The 19,599-nt window shown below is 42.3% G+C and overlaps 1 protein-coding gene and 1 pseudogene across 1 annotated transcript; both read right to left on the bottom strand.

The window, feature by feature from the left end:
- Positions 1 to 396: 396 nt before the first annotated feature.
- On the bottom strand, positions 397 to 17,500 carry LOC128052697 (interferon alpha-1-like). The gene is made up of 2 exons (XM_052645261.1): positions 17,344 to 17,500; positions 397 to 896 (listed from the first exon to the last, which is right to left on the bottom strand). Exons 1-2 carry the CDS (start codon positions 17,498 to 17,500, stop codon positions 397 to 399), a joined length of 657 nt encoding a protein of 218 aa, XP_052501221.1.
- A 1,221-nt stretch (positions 17,501 to 18,721) lies between these two features.
- Positions 18,722 to 19,340, bottom strand: LOC128052299 (interferon omega-1-like; annotated as a pseudogene).
- Positions 19,341 to 19,599: the final 259 nt, after the last annotated feature.

The following is a 19,599-nucleotide window of genomic DNA, read 5'->3' as shown; positions in this document are numbered from 1 at the left end:
AAAGAAAAAAGCAAAGGATGTTTTTTAATAGTAAAAATTTAATGATAAGAAAAATTATAAGCTGACTAAATACAAAATATGTATTTTCTCTTAAGTATACATACATAATATTATATCAACAAAATAATTTTAGTAAATATAAATAGATAAATAAATATTAAAGTAGATAAATGTCCATGTAGATAAATAAGCAGATAGATCAGCTTGAGTATCTGTGAGGGAGTAGTTCCTGTAGAGTAGAACATGTTATGCTTTAATCTTCCTGAAAACCTTTGACAAACTGAATCAATTCAGGCCATGATGACAGCAGAAATGAGAGTCCTTGACATAGCACCACAGGAGTAAGGGTGGTCTGTTGGTCCATGAGAATCATTTCCGTGTTGAACCAGGTGTGTGTCAGTCCTTGCTCCTGAATCTCTCCTGCAAGTTTGTTGAGGAAGAGAAGGCTCTCATGACTTCTGCTCTGACAACCTCCCAGGCACAAGGGCTGTGTCCCTTCTCTTGCAGATAGAGAGTGACTCTGTGGAAGTATTTCCTCACAGCCAGGCTGGAGTCCTCCTTGAGCAGGGGAGCCCCTCGCAGCCCCTCCTCCTGCCTGAGACAGGCTTGCAGGTCAGTGAGCTGCTGATCCAGAGCAGTGCAGAGCTTGTCCAGGAGCCTCTGGTCCCATGCGGCAGCTGAGCCCTCTGTGCTGAAGAGCTGGAAGGTGTGCTGGATCACCTCGTGGAGCACAGAGATGGCTTGAGCCTTCTGCAACTGGCTGCCACTCAGCACCTGGGTGAATGTGAAGTCTTTTCTGTCCTGCAGGCAGGAGGAAGGGGAGACCCTCTTCAGTTGTCGCAGGAGCATCAGGACCCTCCTGTTGGCCAGAAACTCCAATGAATAAGTGTTAATTGCTCAGTCGTGTCTGATCTTTGTGACCACATGGACTCTAGCCAGCCAGTTGCTCTCCTGTCCATAGAATTCTCCAGGCAAGAATACTGGAGTAGGTTGCCATTCCCTTCTCCAGGGGTCTTCCCAACCCAGAGATCAAACTCGGGTCCCCCGCATTGCAGGTACATTCTTCACCATTTGAGCTATCAGGGAAGCCCTATATTTTGGCCATCTGATGTACAGAACCAACTCACTGGAAAAGACCCTGATGCTGTGGAAGATTGAGGGCAGGAGGAGAAGGGGGCGACAGAGGATGAGACGGTTGGATGGCATCACCAACTCAGTGGTTATGAATTTGAGCAAACTCCAGGAGATAGTGAAGGACAGGGAATCCTGGTGTGCTGCAGTCCATGGGGTTGCAAAGAGTCAGACAGGATTTAGTGGCTCAAAAATAACAGTAAGATTTCCTTCCATTGAACCCTGAATGGTAAGCTTCTCCAGGCAGCTGCAGGAGGGAGAAGGTCTTTTTCTTGGGTTCCTTTGGGAAATGCCCACTTGGGAGAGTTTGCAGTTCTGGGCTCTGCAGACAACCAGGGCATAGCATCCTCAGTGAGCCTCTTGTACTGACTTACTGTCAGGGGAAAAACCTTTCTTTTTTACAGGGAACCTTGTCATAGCCGTGCCAGCAACAGTGTTCTCTGGTTGGAAGCATGGAACCTTGCATTTTCCGAGCCATCCCTAGAGTTTTGTGCTTTATTTTCCAGGAAGGATTCCACTTATTGAGGGGTTTCAGGTAGGGAGACAGCAAGTTGGAGTCTATTTTACAGATTCGGATCCTTTCTGGTGTGATCCAGCGACAGCTCAGAGACAGGGGAATCTGGCAGTGGTGATGGGACCTCTGGAAGGTGTCTGGGATGCCCTGGGGGGTGAGTCAGAGGGTGGCCACCACCAGGGCCAAGGACTGGGGAGCTGTGATTTCCTGTTTTAAGAATATTTATCCCTGCGCAGACTAAATTTTAAAAAATCTTCTTGGCCTATCACAGATAGTAAGAAAAGAAAAGAAAAGAAAAGAAAAGTAATTTAGAACATGGAACCAAAAGATGCAGGAAAACTCAGGAATTAAGGGAAAATATTTTAATTGTCAAGATGCTGAAATTTACTGACTCTTACTGATACGTGAAGTTAAGCAAATTGGTTAATGTCATTCCCCCTCTCTGACTTGTTACTGATTAAAAGATTGGCTGATGCAAATATCTGGACCAAGCCATGGATACGGAACAATTGGCTAAAAGATTAAATGCCTTAAAAAAATACAATTAAAAAAATTAAAAATTATTTTGAGTATATTTTCCCATTATCCCCTAGGAGGAACATGAAGGCAGAGCATTCTTTCCTGTTGCCTCATATTTCTTGATGTTTTTTTTTCCTCTCAAAATACTTTTAATGTCTTTAAGATGGGCCATCATTCCTCTCTGTTTGATCCAGACTCTATGGTCTTTATTTGTGAGCACAGATTATCAGTTCTTTTTGTTAAGAAGGTGACTGAGAATAATTACACATGACAATTTCTTCTCTGTCATGGGTGCTTTGAACATGAAATATTTACGTACAGCTTCAACTAGTGTATTGCAGGAGCTAAATGTGCCATGCCCTGTGTCTTAATTCAGGCTGCTCTAACAAGATCCCAAAGACTGGGTGGCTCATCAGTGATAGAAGTTTGTCAGAATGGTGGGGGCTGAAGTGTGAGATCAGTGTACCAGCAGGGTTGAGTTCTGGTGAGAAACCTCTTTTGGGTTGCAAACTGCCAGCTTCTCTCTGTCCTTCCATGGTGGAGAGGAAAGAGGAAGTAAAGTGTCTTGTGAGTCTCATAAAGACAATACTCCCATGCTTAAGGAATCCCTCCTCATAACCTCATCTATTGGAAGTGGATGAGCAAATTAAAAGTGGTAAAACGAGATGGCAAGAGGGAAGATTGACATTTTAGGATTCAGTGAACTAAAAAGGACTGGAATGGGTGAATTTGACTCAGATGACCATTATATCTACTATTGTGAGCAAGAATCCCTTAGAAGAAATGGAATAGCCATCATAGTCAACAAAAGAGTCTGAGATGTAGTACTTGGATGCAATCCCCAAAATGACAGAATGACCTCTGTTCATTTCCAACCGTTCAGTATCACAGTAATTCAAGTCTATACCTCAACCAGTAATGCTGAAGAAGCTGAAGTTGAACAGTTCTATGAAGACCTACAAAACTTTCTAGAACTAACACCCCCAAAAGATGTCCTTTTCATTATACGGGACTGGAATGCAAAAGTAGGAAGTAAAAAAATACCTGGAATAATAGACGAATTTGGCCTTGGAGTTCAGAAGGAAGCAGGACAAAGGCTAATAGAGTTTTGCCAAGAGAACTCACTGCTCATAGCAAACACACTCTTCCAAAAACACAGAAGACTCTACACATGGACATCACCAAATGGTCAATACTGAAATCAGATTGATTACATTCTTTTTTTTTTTTTTTTTTTTACTTTATTTTACTTTACAATACTGTATTGGTTTTGCCATACATTGACATGAATCTGCCATGGGTATACATGAGTTCCGTATCCTGAACCCCCCTCCCACCTCCCACCCCATAACATCTCTCTGGATCATCCCCGTGCACCAGCCCCAAGCATCCTGTATCCTGTATCGAACATAGACTGGCGATTCGTTTCTTACATGATAGTATACATGTTTAAATGCCATTCTCCCAAATCATCCCACCCTCTCCCTCTCCCTCAGAGTCTAAAAGTCCGTTCTATACATCTGTGTCTCTTTTGCTGTCTCGCATACAGGGTTATCATTACCATCTTTCTAAATTCCATATATATGTGTTAGTATACTGTATTGGTGTTTTTCTTTCTGCCTTACTTCACTCTGTATAATCGGCTCCAGTTTCATCCATCTCATTAGAACTGATTCAAATGTATTCTCTTTAGTGGCTGAGTAATACTCCATTGTGTATATGTACCACCGGTTTCTTATCCATTCAAATGCTGATGGACATCTAGGTTGTTTCCATGTCCTGGCTATTATAAACAGTGCTGCGATTAACATTGGGGTACATGTGTCTCTTTCAATTCTGGTTTCCTCGGTGAGTACGCCCAGCAGTGGGATTGCTGGGTCATAAGGCACTTCTGTTTGCCTTTTTTTAAGGAATCTCCACACTGTTGTCCATAGTGGCTGTACTAGTTTGCATTACCACCAACAGTGTAAGAGGGTTCCCTTTTCTCCACACCCTCTCCAGCATTTATTGCTTGCAGACTTTTGGATCACTGCCATTCTGACTGGTGTGAAATGGTACCTCATTGTGGCTTTGATTTGCATTTCTCTGATAATGAGTGATGTTGAGCATCTTTTCATGTGTTTGTTAGCCATCCATATGTCTTCTTTGGAGAAATGTCTATTTAGTTCTTTGGCCCATTTTTTGATTGGGTCGTTTATTTTTCTGGAATTGAGCTGCATAAGTTGCTTGTATATTTTTGAGATTAGTTGTTTGTCAGGGGCTTCATTTGCTATTATTTTCTCCCATTCCGAAGGCTGTCTTTTCACCTTGCTTATAGTTTCCTTTGTTGTGCAGAAGCTTTTAATTTTAATTAGATCCCATTTGTTTATTTTTGCTTTTATTTCCAGTATTCTGGGAGGTGGATCATAGAGGATCCTGCTGTGATTTATGTCGGAGAGCGTTTTGCCTATGTTCTCCTCTAGCAGTTTTATAATTTCTGGTCTTACATTTAGATCCTTAATCCATTTGAGTTTATTTTTGTGTGTGGTGTTAGAAAATGATCTAGTTTCATTCTTTTACAAGTGGTTGACCGGTTTTCCCAGCACCACTTGTTAAAGAGATTGTCTTTAATCCATTGTATATTCTTGCCTCCTTTGTTGAAGATAAGGTGTCCATCGGTGTGTGGATTTATCTCTGGGCTTTCTGTTTTGTTCCATTGATCTATATTTCTGTCTTTGTGCCAGTACCATACTGTCTTGATGACTGTGGCTTTGTAATAGAGCCTGAAGTCAGGCAAGTTGATTCCTCCAGTTCCATTCTTCTTTCTCAAGATTGCTTTGGCTATTCAAGGTTTTTTGTATTTCCATACGAATTGTGAAATTATTTGTTCTAGCTCTGTGAAAAATACTGCTGGTAGCTTGATAGGGATTGCATTGAATCTGTAGATTGCTTTGGGTAGTATACTCATTTTCACTATATTGATTCTTCTGATCCAGGAACATGGTATATTTCTCCATCTATTAGTGTCCTCTTTGATTTCTTTCATTAGCGTTTTATAATTTTCTATATCTAGGTCTTTAGTTTCTTTAGGTAGATATATTCCGAAGTATTTTATTCTTTTCGTTGCAATGGTGAATGGAATTGTTTCCTTAATTTCTTTTTCTACTTTCTCATTATTAGTGTACCGGAATGCAAGGGATTTCTGTGTGTTGATTTTATATCCTGAAACTTTACTACATTCATTGATTAGCTCTAGTAATTTTCTGGTGGAGTCTTTAGGGTTTTCTATGTAGAGGATCATGTCATCTGCAAACAGTGAGAGTTTTACTTCTTTTCCAATTTGGATTCCTTTTATTTCTTTTTCTGCTCTGATTGCTGTGGCCAAAACTTCCAGAACTATGTTGAATAGTAGCGGTGAAAGTGGGCACCCTTGTCTTGTTCCTGACTTTAGGGGAAATGCTTTCAATTTTTCACCATTGAGGATAATGTTTGCTGTGGGTTTGTTATATATAGTTTTTATTATGTTGAGGTATGTTCCTTCTATTCCTGCTTTCTGGAGAGTTTTTATCGTAAATGGATGTTGAATTTTGTCAAAGGCTTTCTCTGCATCTATTGAGATAATCATATGGCTTTTGTTTTTCAATTTGCTAATGTGGTGAATTACATTGATTTATTTGCAGATATTGAATAATCCTTGCATCCCTGGGATAAAGCCCACTTGGTCATGGTATATGATCTTTTTAATTTGTTGTTGGATTCTGAGTCCTAGAATTTTGTTGAGTATTTTTGCATCTATGTTCATCCGTGATATTGGCCTGTAGTTTTCTTTTTTTGTGGCATCTTTGTCAGGTTTTGGTATTAGGGTGATGGTGGCCTCATAGAATGAGTTTGGAAGTTTACCTTCCTCTGCAATTTTCTGGAAGAGTTTGAGTAGGATAGGTGTTAGCTCTTCTCGAAATTTTTTCGTAGAATTCAGCTGTGAAGCCATCTGGACCTGGGCTTTTGTTTGCTGGAAGATTTCTGATTACCTTTCAATTTCCGTGCTTGTGATGGGTCTGTTAAGATTTTCTATTTCTTCCTGGTTTAGTTTTGGAAAGTTGTACTTTTCTAAGAATTTGTCCGTTTCTTCCATGTTGTCCATTTTATTGGTATATAATTGCTGATAGTAGTCTCTTATGATCCTTTGTATCTCTGTGTTGTCTGTTGTGATCTCTCCATTTTCATTTCTAATTTTGTTGATTTGATTTTTCTCTCTTTGTTTCTTGATAAGTCTGGCTAATGGTTTGTCAATTTTATTTATCTTTTCAAAGAACCAGCTTTTGGCTTTGTTGATTTTTGCTATGGTCTCTTTTGTTTCTTTTGCACTTATTTCTGCCCTAATTTTTAAGATTTCTTTCCTTCTACTAACTCTGGGGTTCTCCAATTCTTCCTTTTCTAGTTGCTTTAGGTGTAGAGTTAGGTTATTTATTTGACTTTTTTCTTGTTTCTTGAGGTATGCCTGTATTGCTATGAACTTTCGTCTTAGCACTGCTTTTATAGTGTCCCACAGGTTTTGGGTTGTTGTGTTTTCATTTTCATTCGTTTCTATGCATATTTTGATTTCTTTTTTGATTTCTTCTGTGATTTATTGGTTATTCAGTAGCGTGTTGTTCAGCCTCTATATGTTGGAATTTTTAATAGTTTTTCTCTTGTAATTGAGATCTAATATTAATGCATTATGGTCAGAGAAGATGCTTGGAATGATTTCGATTTTTTTGAATTTATCAAGTTTAGATTTATGGCCCAGGATGTGATCTATCCTGGAAAAGTTTCCATGCGCACTTGAGAAAAAGGTGAAATTCATTGTTTTGGGGTGAAATGTCCTATAGATATCAATTAGATCTAACTGGTCTATTGTATCATTTAAAGTTTGCGTTTCTTTGTTAATTTTCTGTTTAGTTGATCTGTCCATAGGTGTGAGTGGGGTATTAAAGTCTCCCACTATTATTGTGTTACTGTTAATTTCCCCTTTCATACTTGTTATCATTTGTCTTACATATTGCGGTGCTCCTATGTTGGGTGCATATATATTTATAATTGTTATATCTTCTTGGATTGATCCTTTGATCCTTATGTAGTTTCCTTCTTTGTCTCTTTTCACAGCCTTTGTTTTAAAGTCTATTTTATAGGATATGAGTATAGCTACTCCTGCTTTCTTTTGGTCTCTATTTGCGTGGAATATCTTTTTCCAGCCCTTCACTTTCAGTCTGTATGTGTCCCTTGTTTTGAGGTGGGTCTCTTGTAGGCAGCATATGTAGGGATCTTGTTTTTGTATCCAGTCAGCCAGACTTTGCCTTTTGGTTGGGGCATTCAACCCATTTACGTTTAAGGTAATTATTGATAAGTTTGATCCCATTGCCGTTTACTTTACTGTTTTGGGTTCGGGTTTATACTCCCTTTTTGTGTTTCCTGTCTAGAGAATATCCTTTAGCATTTGTTGGAGGGCTGGTTTGGTGGTGCTGAATTCTTTCAGCTTTTGCTTGTCTGTAAAGCTTTTGATTTCTCCTTCATATTTGAATGAGATCCTTGCTGGGTACAGTAATCTGGGCTGTAGGTTATTTTCTTTCATCATTTTAAGTATGTCTTGCCATTCCCACCTGGCCTGAAGCGTTTCTATTGAAAGATCTGCAGTTATCCTAATGGGAATCCCCTTGTGTGTTATTTGTTATTTTTCCCTTGCTGCTTTTAATATTTGTCTTTGTGTTTGATCTTTGTTAATTTGACTAATATGTGTCTTGGGGTGTTTCGCCTTGGGTTTATCCTGTTTGGAACTCTCTGGGTTTCTTGGACTTGGGTGATTATTTCCTTCCCCATTTTAGGGAAGTTTTCGACTATTATCTCCTCAAGTATTTTCTCATGGTCTTTCTTTTTATCTTCTTCTTCTGGGACTCCTATAATTCAAATGTTGGAGCGTTTCATATTGTCCTGGAGGTCTCTGAGATTGTCTTCATTTCTTTTAATTCATTTTCTTTTTTCCTCTCTGATTCATTTATTTCTACCATTCTATCTTCTATTTCACTAATCCTATCTTCTGCCTCCGTTTTTCTACTATTTGTTGCCCCTAGAGTGTTTCTGATCTCATTTATTGCATTATTCATTATATATTAACTCTTTTTTATTTCTTCTAGATCCTTGTTAAACCTTTCTTGCATCTTCCAATCCTTGTCTCCAGGCTATTTATCTGTGATTCCATTTTGATTTCAAGATTTTGGATCATTTTCACTATCAACATTCAGAATTCTTTCTCAGGTAGATTCCCTATCTCTTCCTCTATTGTTTGGTTTGGTGGGCATTTCTCCTGTTCCTTTACCTGCTGGGTATTCCTCTGTCTCTTCATCTTGGTTATATTGCTGACTTTGGGGTGGCCTTTGTATACTCTGGGAATTTGTGGAGTTCTCTTTATTATGGAGTTTCCTCACTGTGGGTGGGGTTGTATCAGTGGCTTGTCAAGGTTTCTTGGTTAGGGAGGCTTGTGTTGGAGTTCTGGTGGGTGGAGCTGGATTTCTTCTCCCTGGAGTGCAATGAAGTGACCAGTAATGGGTTATGAGATGTCAATGGTTTTGGAGTAACTTTCAGCTGCCTGTATATTGAAGCTCAGGCGTGTGTTCCTGTGTTGCTGGAGAATTTGCGTGGTATGTCTTCTCTGGAACTTGTTGGCCCTTGGGTGGTGCTTGGTTTCAGTGTAGGTATGGAGATGTTTGATGAGCTCCTATTGATTAATGTTCCCTGGATTCAGGAGTTCTCTGATGTTCTCAGGATTTGGACTTGAGCCTCCTGCTTTTGGTTTTCAGTTTTATTTTTACAGTAGCCTCAAGACTTCTCCATCTATATAGCACCAATGATAAAACATCTAGGTTAAAGATGAAAGGTTTCTCCACATCGAGGGACACCCAGAGAGGTTCACTGAGTTACATGGAGAAGAGAAGAAAAGAGGGAGGGGGTAGTTAGAGGTGACTGGAATGAGATGAGGTGGGATCAAAAGGGGAGAGAACAAGCTAGCCAGTAATCACTTCTTTATGTGCACTCAACAGTCTGGACCACTCAGAGGTGTTCACGGAGTTATACAGGGAAGAGGAGAGGGAGGAAGTAGACAGAGGTGGCCAGGAGGATAAAGGAGGGAAATGAAAAGGAGAGAGACAGATCCAGCCAGTAACCAGTTCCCTAAGTGTTCTCCACTGGCTGGAACACACAGAGATTCAGAGAGTTGGGTAGAGAAGAGAAGGGAGAGGGAGGAGACAGAGACAACCTGGTGGAGAAAAAGGAAAGTCCAAAGGAGGAGAGAGTGGTCAAGCCAGTAATCTCGCTCTCAGGTACAATTGGGTAGTGAAGTTTGGGTTTTTTAATGTACAAAATTGACAACAAATACCAAAAAGCAAAGATTAAAAATCTAGAGTAGAGGTTGGATTTTCAAAAATACAATATTAAAGAAAAGAAGAAGGAGAAGAAAAAAAAGAAAAAAAAGCCACAAGAATTATTTAAGAACAACAACCACAAAAAGAGTATATACGGCATTTGCTTTAAAAATAGGGTCTTTTATTTTTTTTTGGAAAATAGTAGGTTATAAAAATATAAATTAAAGGAGAAATAGAGGACTTAAAATTTTAAAAGTTTTAAAAAAAGAAGAAGAAAAAGAAAAAACAATCACACAACAATATCAACAACAACAACAACAAAAAGAATGATCGTAAAAATAGTAAAGATATATCTGGGTCTTTCACTGGTGTTGTGGGCAGTGTGGGGTCACTTCCAAGGCGGTTCCCTCTGTTCAACTTCTTCTGTTTGCTGGTCTCTTCAGTGTCTGATTTCCGCCCTGACACGGTGGGGCGGCGGGGGTGGGGGTGGGGGCGGGGCGGGGGAGAGCAGTGGTGGACACTTATTATTATTTTTTTTAGGCTCACTTGTTCAGTCACGCTGTGGGGAGGGAGGGATGCTGCAAACAAATAACACTGGCGTGTGCTCGCAGTGTCTCAGCTCTGCTGGGCCTCCCCCTGCTTGTGGCGCACACCGCTCAGGCTCTACATTGTTCCTCCGGAAACCGTCTGAGGCCGGCCCTAGGCTGCGTGCACCTCCCCTGTCTAAGCCGCTCAGGTAGCCCTCAGAGGCACAGATTCAGTTGGGCCTGCGTTTTGTGCCCTTCCCAGGTCCGAGTAGCTCAAGTGTTTGGCGAGTGCAGTCGCTGCGACTTACCGCCTTCCCGTCTCTGCTGCTCAGTTTTCTGGGTGTATCGCTGGCGTCCCTTCTCAGGCGGATGATGACTGTCCAGAACCCCCATAAGTCTTAGTTAGCAAAGAAGCCTGCTTGCATTTTGGTAGGTAATGTCTCTCTTGGGCTGCGATTGCCCCCTTCCAGGCTCTGGCTGCCTGTCACCGGAGGGGGATGGTCTGCAGCCGGCTATTTCTGTTCCATCCTTTGTTCTGTGCGCGGTCCTGGTGGTGTCCTATGTTTGAGCTTTTTGCGTGGTAGCTATCCCACAGTCTGGTTTGCTAGCCCAAGTTAGTTCGCTCTGGTTACCCGTGGGGCGTTCCGGCCCGTATCTTACAAAGCACTGCAGCCCGTGCCTCCTGCGCCTCCCTGCCCAGCCTGCACTTGCTAGTGGTGGATGCAGGCGTCTGCACTGCTTCTCTGCTGGGGGAGTTACTGTTGGGCTTGTAATCTGTTGGTTTTAATTATTTATTTATTTTTCCTTCCTGTTATGTTGCCCTCTGTGCTTCCAAGGGTCACCACAGACTCGGCAGTGAGAGTGTTTCCTGGTGTTTGGGAACCTCTCTTCTTAAGATTCCCTTCCTGGGACGCAGCTCCCTCCCTGCCTCCTTTGTCTCCTTTTTTGTCTTTTATATTTTTTCCTACCTGTTTCTGAAAACAATGATCTGCTTTTCTGGGTGCCTGATGTCCTCTGCCAGCATTCAGAAGTTGTTTTGTGGAATTTACTCAGCGTTGAAATGTTCTTTTGATGAATTTGTGAGGGAGAAAGTGGTCTCCCCGTCCTATTCCTCCACCATCTTAGGACTGCCGCCCCCCCATTTTTTTTCTTCTAGAAAAAAAAAATTTCTTTACAAAAAATTTCCTAATGTTAAATCTGATTTCTTTTTCTCTCAGTATGATTTTGAAGTATAACATAATCTGTAGCTTTAAAAGTGCATCAGAGGTTGTCTAAAACATACTGAGACTGAGGAAAGGGACTGCTTATTATCTCATTTATTAGCAGAGCAATTGTATTTTATTAGACAACTTTCCTAGAATCAGTTTCTCTGCAAAGAACTTAAAGTACTGTGGTATTTCCCTCCATAATGTACCAGGCACTGATCAAAAGGGAGGAAACGTGGGCTCCTGGGCTCCTTCAGAGCCATGCAGGCAGTCCCTCTCCTAGAATTAATACTTGAGTCTCAACATGCAGACCCTTGGCAGTGTTAAGAGATTTGCAGGCAAAACTTCTCTTGGTTGGACTGAGAGTGGAGTATAGAGGTTACTATTAGTTATATGCATCATGAGAAACGATGGGCTGGAGGAAGCACAAGCTGAAATCAAGACTGCGGGTAGAAATATCAATAACTTCAGATATGCAGATGACACCACCCTTATGGCAAAAAGTGAAGAAGAACTAAAGAGCCTCTTGATGAAAGTGAAAGAGGAGAGTGAAAAAGTTGGCTTAAAGCTCAACATTCAGAAAACAAAGATCATGGCATCTGGTCCCATCACTTCATGGGAAATAGGTAGGGAAACAGTGGAAAGAGTGGTTGACTTTATTTTCCTGGGCTCCAAAATCACTGCAGATGGTGATTGCAGCCATGAAATTAAAAGACACTTACTCCTTGGAAGGAAAGTTATGACCAACCTAGACAGCATATTAAAAAGCAGAGACATTACTTTACCAACAAAGGTCTGTCTAGTCAGTTCAGCTCAGTTCAGTCGCTCAGTCATGTCCGACTCTTTGTGACCTCATGAATTGCAGCATGTCAGGCCTCCCTGTCCATCACCAACTCCCAGAGTTCACTCAAACTCACATCCATCGAGTCGGTAATGCCATCCATCCATCTCATCCTCTGTCGTCTCCTCCTGCCCCCAATCCCTCCCAGCATCAGAGTCTTTTCCAATGAGTCAACTCTTCACATGAGGTGGCCAAAGTACTGGAGTTTCAGCTTTAGCATCATTCCTTCCAAAGAACACCCAGGACTGATCTCCTTTAGAAGGGACTGGTTGGATCTCCTTGCACAGCTATGGTTTCTCCAGTGGTCATGTATGGATGTGACAGTTGGACTATAAAGAAAGCTGAGCACAGAAGAATTGATGCTTTTGAACTGTGATGTTGTAGAAGTCTCTTGAGAGTCCCTTGGAGAGGGAGAAAGTAGACAGAGGTGGCCAGGAGGATAAAAGAGGGAAACGAAAAGGAGAGAGACAGATCCAGCCAGTCCATCCTAAAGGAGATCAGTCCTGGGTGTTCATTGGAGGGACTGATGTTGAAGCTGAAACTCCAATACTTTGCCACCTGATGTGGAGACAGCTGACTCATTTGAAAAGACTCTGATGCTGGGAAAGATTGAGGGCAGGAGGAGAAAGGGACGACAGAGGATGAGATGGCTGGATGGCATCACCGACACAATGGACATGGGTTTGGGTGGACTCTGGGAGTTGGTGATGGACAGGGAGGCCTGGCATGCTGGGGCTCATGGGGTCACAAAGAGTCAAACATGACTGAGCGACTGAACTGAACTGAACTGAATCGGTTATACTGGTATGAAAGACTGTTATCATTCACTAAGTTTCATATTCTCAGCCTAATTTTCAAACTGTATTATTTGAAGTAACGAATGTCCTCTGTGGCTGCTACTAAAGTTGTCGTCATCTTTTAGAAGAGGAAGTGAGAGTCTGGAACGGCTACACTCAGGAGCCCCAGGTTGTGTGAGAATAGAACTTCCTGCTGCTCCCTCCCTCTTCTTCATCAGCTCTGAGTACTGGCCCTCAGCTGCTCTGAGCACGTGCTGCCTCCTTCCTCCTCATCCTGCTTTGATGTCCTCTTCCCTGCTCCCAGGAGGGCAGTCACCATTTGTGCCTGACTGTTCTGGAATGCACATCATCAAGCACATTGTCACATGTGTGTGCGGTCAGCACACTTTGGTGACAGAATAAAGAAACTGTGAATTAACCCATGTTCAGTATTCAGTTCAGTTCAGTTCAGTTCAGTCACTCAGTCATGTCTGACTCTTTGCAACCCCATGAATTACAGCACACCAGGCCTCCCTGTCCATCACCAACTCCCGGAGTTCACTCAGACTCACGTCCATCGAGTCAGTGATGCCATCCAGCCATCTCATCCTCTGTTGTCCCCTTCTCCTCCTGCCCCCAATCCCTCCCAGCATCATAGTCTTTTCCAATGAGTCAACTTTTCGCATGAGGTGGCCAAAATACTGGAGTTTCAGCTTTAGCATCATTCCTTCCAAAGAAATCCCAGGGCTGATCTCCTTCAGAATGGACTGGTTGGATCTCCTTGCAGTCCAAGGGACTCTCAAGAGTGTTCTCCAACACCACAATTCAAAAGCATCCATTCTTCAGCGCTCAGCCTTCTTCACAGTCCAACTCTCACACCCATACATGACTACTGGAAAAATCATAGCCTTGACTAGACAGACTTTAGTTGGCAAAGTAATGTGTCTGCTTTTGAATATGCTATGTAGGTTGGTCATAACTTTTCTTCCAAGGAGTAAGTGTCATTTAATTTCATGGCTGCAATCACCATCTGCAGTGATTCTGGAGCCCCCCACCCCCCCCAAAAAAAGTCTGACACTGTTTCCCCAACTATTTCCCATGATGTGATGGGACCGGATGCCATGATCTTCATTTTCTGAATGTTGAGCTTTAAGCCAACTTTTTCACTCTCCTATTTCACTTTCATCAAGAGGCTTTTTAGTTCCTCTTCACTTTCTGCCATAACGGTGGTGTCATCTGCATATCTGAGGTTATTGATATTTCTCCCGGCAATCCTGATGTACTCTGCATAGAAGTTAAATAAGCAGGGTGGCAATATACAGCCTTGACATACTCCTTTTCCTATTTGGAACCAGTCTGTTGGTCCATGTCCAGTTCTAACTGTTGCTTCCTGACCTGCATACAGATTTCTCAAGAGGCAGGTCAGGTGGTCTGGTATTCCCATCTCTCTCAGAATTTTCCACAGTTTATTGTGATCCACACAGTCAAAGGCTTTGGCATAGTCAATAAAGCACAAATAGATGTTTTTCTGGAACTCTCTTGCTTTTTCCATGATCCAGCAGATGTTGGCAATTTGATCTCTGGTTCCTCTGTCTTTTCTAAAACCAACTTGAACATCTGAAAGTTCACGGTTCACGTATTGCTGAAGCCTGACTTGGAGAATTTTGAGCATGACTTTACTAGCGTGTGAGATGAGTACAATTGTGTGGTAGTTTGAGCATTCTTTGGCATTGCCTTTCTTAGGGACTAGAATGAAAACTGATCTTTTCCAGTCCTGTGGCCACTGCTGAGTTTTCCCAATTTGCTGGCATATTGAGTGCAGCACTTTCACAGCATCATCTTTCAGGATTTGAAATAGCTCAACTGGAATGCCATCACCTCCACTAGCTTTGTTCATAGTGATGCTTTCTAAAGCCCACTTGACTTCACATTCCAGGATGTCTGGCTCTAGGTGAGTGATCACACCATCGTGATTATCTGGGTCATGAAGATCTTTTTTGTATAGTTCTTCTGTGTATTCTTGCCACCTCTTCTTAATATCTTCTGCTTCTGTTAGGTCGATACCATTTCTGTCCTTTATCGAGCCCATCTTTGCACGAAATGTTCCCTTGGTATCTCTAATTTTCTTGAAGAGATCTCTAGTCTTTCTCATTCTGTTCTTTTCCTCTATTTCTTTGCATTGATCACTGAAGAAGGCTTTCTTGTCTCTTCCTGCTATTCTTTGGAATTCTGCATTCAGATGCTTATATCTTTCCTTTTCTCCTTTGTTTTTTGCTTCTCTTCTTTTCACAGCTATTTGTAAGGCCTCCCCAGACAGCCATTTTGCTTTTTTTCATTTCTTTTCCATGGGGATGGTCTTGATCCCTGCCTCCTGTACAATGTCACGAACCTCATTCCATAGTTCATTAGGCAGTCTATCTATCAGACTGTTATCTGTGGACCATCAGAAAATGAGGACTATGGTCCTGTAAATCACTGTGGAAGAGTTCAAACCTTATGCATTAGACCTTAAAAAGGAAATGCAGAAAGTTGTGCCTAAATTTATTTTGTGCAATTTAAACTATCAAAATAGACTATGTAGTCACACCTCTGAGTTTTCTTTTAGACTAAAAAGAGAGTTAGATTGAGCCTCGGGTTTTTATTTCAAGCTGAGTTGACTCATATAGATGAATATCTCCTTTTTGATTGAGATGTTTCCATGAGTATATTTCATTTCCAGTGTAATAACACAAAAGAATCATCGAAGCTGTGACATTCTCTGATGCCCAGAATACAAGGGAAAAGTTTCTCCATGAAAATAATATTGACAAAAGTGCAGAAAATGACAATTCTGCCCTATTTAAAGATCTTATTTGCAGGAAGGTGTTGGGAACAGCTGGATAAAGGCTGGCACAGCCCAACATCTGCAGCATCGCCAAGCTCACCAGATGCCAACCCCTTCCCTGATGATACAGAGGGTGATGTTCTCCAGCCCTGGAGAATGGTGATCATCACCATTGCCATCCTCCTAGAGATCAGGAATCGCCAAACTCAGCACTTCAGTGAAACTGAATCCCAGGACTACAGCTCTACAAGGAGCACAAGACTGCCTTCCCCATGCCTCTGTGGCTGGGGGCACATCTCCTGCAAGAGCACTGAATTCTCAAGGAGCTGTTAAAAACCATCCACAGGAGGACTCTGGAGCCCACCCAAAAAAGGTACCCCATGTCCAAAGACAAGAAATTATGAGATGGTAGGAGGTGCCCCATGTCCAAAGACAAAAAAAAAATTATAATGAGATGGTAGGAGGTGCTCAAGCACAATAAAAATAAATCCCATACCTGCCCGTTGGGAAACCAACAAACTGGAAAACAATACAACCAAAAAAGTTCTCTCACTGTTGTGAAGGATCTAAGACTCACGTCAGTCTTCCAGGTCTGCAAATCCAGCAAAGGGCCTGGGAATCCCCAGGAAATCTGACTCTAAAGGCCAGCGACATTTGATTACAAGTTTTCCACAATACTGAGTGGAAGAGAGACTCCATTCTCAAAGGGGACAAACAAAATCTTGCGAGCACCAAGATGCAGGGGAACTGAGCAGCAGTGACCCCACAGGAGACTGAAGCAGACCTACCTGCTAAAGGTGGAGTCTCCTGTGGAGGTGGGTCAGCAGGGGCTTGCCGTGGGGACAAGGGCACTAGCAGCAGCAATCCTGGAAGGTGCCCCTAGGTGTGAGTCCCCTGGGGGTTTCAGAAAATCACACTTCATTCATTAATAATGTTTCTCACATCTTTAGTATGAGAAGGGTAACAATTGGTTTCTGAACTCTTTGTTGGGTTTTGCCTTTCAGTAGCAATGCGGAGAGGGCAGTGGCACCCCACTCTAGTACTCTTGCCTGGAAAATCCCATGGACAGAGGAGCCTGGTAGGCCGCAGTCCATGGGGTTGCTAAGAGTCAGGCACAACCGAGTGACTTCCCTTTCACTTTTTACTTTCATGCATTGGAGAAGAAAATGACAACCCACTCCAGTGTTCTTGCCTGGAGAATCCCAGGGGCAGAGGAGCCTAGTGGACTGCCATCTATGGGTTCGCACAGAATCGGACATGACTGAAGTGACTTAGCAGCAGCAGCAGCAATGCAGAGGCTCCAAGAGGTGACATTGCCAGCAAGTATGGACAAGGGACTTTATTGAAAAGATAACTAGGATCCAACCTTTACAGCGTAGGACTGGAGGGCAGAAATACATTTCAGACTGCCTGCTCTTTCCTTCCTGCCTCTGCATGTGTTTGATTTTCTGGATTGTTATGATATCTCTAAGCATTTTCTACTAATTCATCTTTCTCAAAGAGCTCTTTATGAACTCATAGGAGTGCTTTTAGAGATATGAAACCCAGAAATTGGAATGCTCTTCAACATACAGCAAAGGAAAGTTCTCACACTGAAAACACTATGAAACTAGCACCCAAGGTGAAAAGAAAATACCTTTGTCGGGGGCCAGCACCTTTCCATGCTGCCCTCCAGTCACTGTCTCCGAGCAGCTGTCCTGTTTCCTCCCTGAGGGCAGCCACTCTGTGATTCTCACGGTCCTAATGATTTCTGCCAGGAGCGCAGTGATGCCTCTTGTGTGATATGGACTCATTGAATCCAAACAGTAATCCTGTGAAAACTACTCTTATTGTCCCCATATTAAAGATGAGGAAACTGACCTGTTATGTTTGTGAGATTTTTCAGAGTCACATTGTTGGTAAATAGCAGAGCTGGGATTCAGAGGTTTTGGAATTTCTGCTGCTGCTGCTAAGTCGCTTCAGTCGTGTCCGACTCTGTGTGACTCCATAGACAGCAGCCCACCAGGCTCCCCCATCCCTGGGATTCTCCAGGCAAGAACTCTCCTCTCACTTGGGCTCTCTTCCTGTGGCTTCCACTCTGACTACACCATGCAGCTAGAAACCAGCACAGAACAGAGCTTCTGTGTTGGAAGCAATGAAGTTACTGTGGAAGGGAGTGAATTGCTCAGTAAGGCAGGCAGTACTGAGGAGAAGGTGGGAGGCCGAGTAATAGGAGTCAGGAGCAGCCAGTCAACACCATATGGCATCAGCTTCCTAGCAGGAGGTGACTGCTTCCCTCAGATATGTACATCAACCATTCTTTAATGAGTGGGTACAAATTAGTTACGCCTGTGACATCAAGACTAACCATTTTCTACAATTTCATAATCTCCTTTCTAACTTTTTTTTTTTTTGGCACCCTCCACAGCTTATAGGATGTTAGTTCCTCAACTGAGGCTCCCTGGAGGAAAAACTCAGAGTCCTAACAACTGCACCCACAGAAGATTCTCAAAATTCCACCTTTTGACAAACATTTCCTAGAAAATTATAGAAATGTTCCACAGTATAAAGTGAGCAAATACTATTTTATGATAGGTATATGTAGACAGAATAGGATTTAGGTTTTCAAAATAAAAACTCAAGAAATTTATCTTGATAACTATTTAATAAATAACAATTTTAATGAAATAGGGAAATATATTTTCTAAATTTTGATACAGTGTAAACATATACATCTTTTATATGAAAATATAAATATGAGATAAAATATTACATTAACTAAATAAAGAATAAATAACATCAGGGCAGTCATCATTTATGGATTGATATCCCCATACTTGATTACTTTTGTGTCTACTTGCTTATTACTACTGACATGTATTGGCTGAGTTAATTCAATAAATTTGGTGGCTAAAGCAGAATTCAGAGTCTTCTGAAATGACCCCAGGTGAGTATACAAGGATGATGTGGCATCTTAGTCAACGAGAGTCATCTCAAGGTGAGCTCAGGTCTCCATCCATCATTCTTAACCTTTCTTACAAGCTGAGTGATGAAGACAAGGATCTCATGATTTCCACTCTGACGATTTCCCAGGCGCAGTCGCTGTATTCCTTCTCTTTCAGGTAAACATGGATGCCCTGGAAGTACCTCTTCACGGCCAGGGTGGGGCTCGTCCTTCCCAGGGAAGAGTCTTCCTCTCCCATCACCTGCCCCAGGCAGGCCTCCAGGTGGTCCAGCTGCTGATGGAGTCCAGTGCGGAGCTGCTCCAGGAGGGTGGTGTCCCAGGCAGCAGAGGCGCGCTCTGTGTGGAAGAGGTTGAAGCTCTGCTGGAGAATCTCGTGGAGCACAGAGATGGCCTGGGCCTCCTGGAGCTGGCCGTCCTCCACCATCTCCTGGGGGAAAGCGAAGTCTTTTCTGTCCTGCAGACAGAAGCGAGGGGAGAGTCTCCTCATTTGCTCCAGGAGCCTGAGGTTCTTCCTGCCAACCAGCACGTGGTTCTGAGACAGGTCACAGCCCAGGGATCCTCCTGGGCCATAGCTGACCAGCACCAGAGCCATCAGTAGAGAGAGCACGAAGGCCATGGGGGAAGATGCGGCTGCTGGGCTGGCTGAGACGGCTTCTGGGTGAACCTTGAGGTAGGTTCTCTGATGCCATGCTTTCTAAGTGAGGCCATTAAATAGGGAACATGGTAGTTTTCATTTTCTAGTCATTTCTCTACACTTTTACTTCCTTTTTTTGATTTTCATTTATGTATTCACAGTATGATCAAGGAAAACAATCTAAACTATTATCTATTTCCCAATAACTTCAAATGTTCCCAGCCAAATGGAAATTTTTCAATGAATTGAGAAAAGTCTTTGTCTTAAGTCAGATGTACTTTTGTAATTACACACATTATTGCTTTTTGTCTCTC

Source organism: Budorcas taxicolor, chromosome 8 (genome assembly GCF_023091745.1).
Source record: "Budorcas taxicolor isolate Tak-1 chromosome 8, Takin1.1, whole genome shotgun sequence".
NCBI classification, from domain to species: domain Eukaryota; kingdom Metazoa; phylum Chordata; class Mammalia; order Artiodactyla; family Bovidae; genus Budorcas; species Budorcas taxicolor.
The sequence above is the reverse complement of the archived record's forward strand: the minus strand, read 5'-3'. Positions and strand labels throughout refer to the sequence as shown.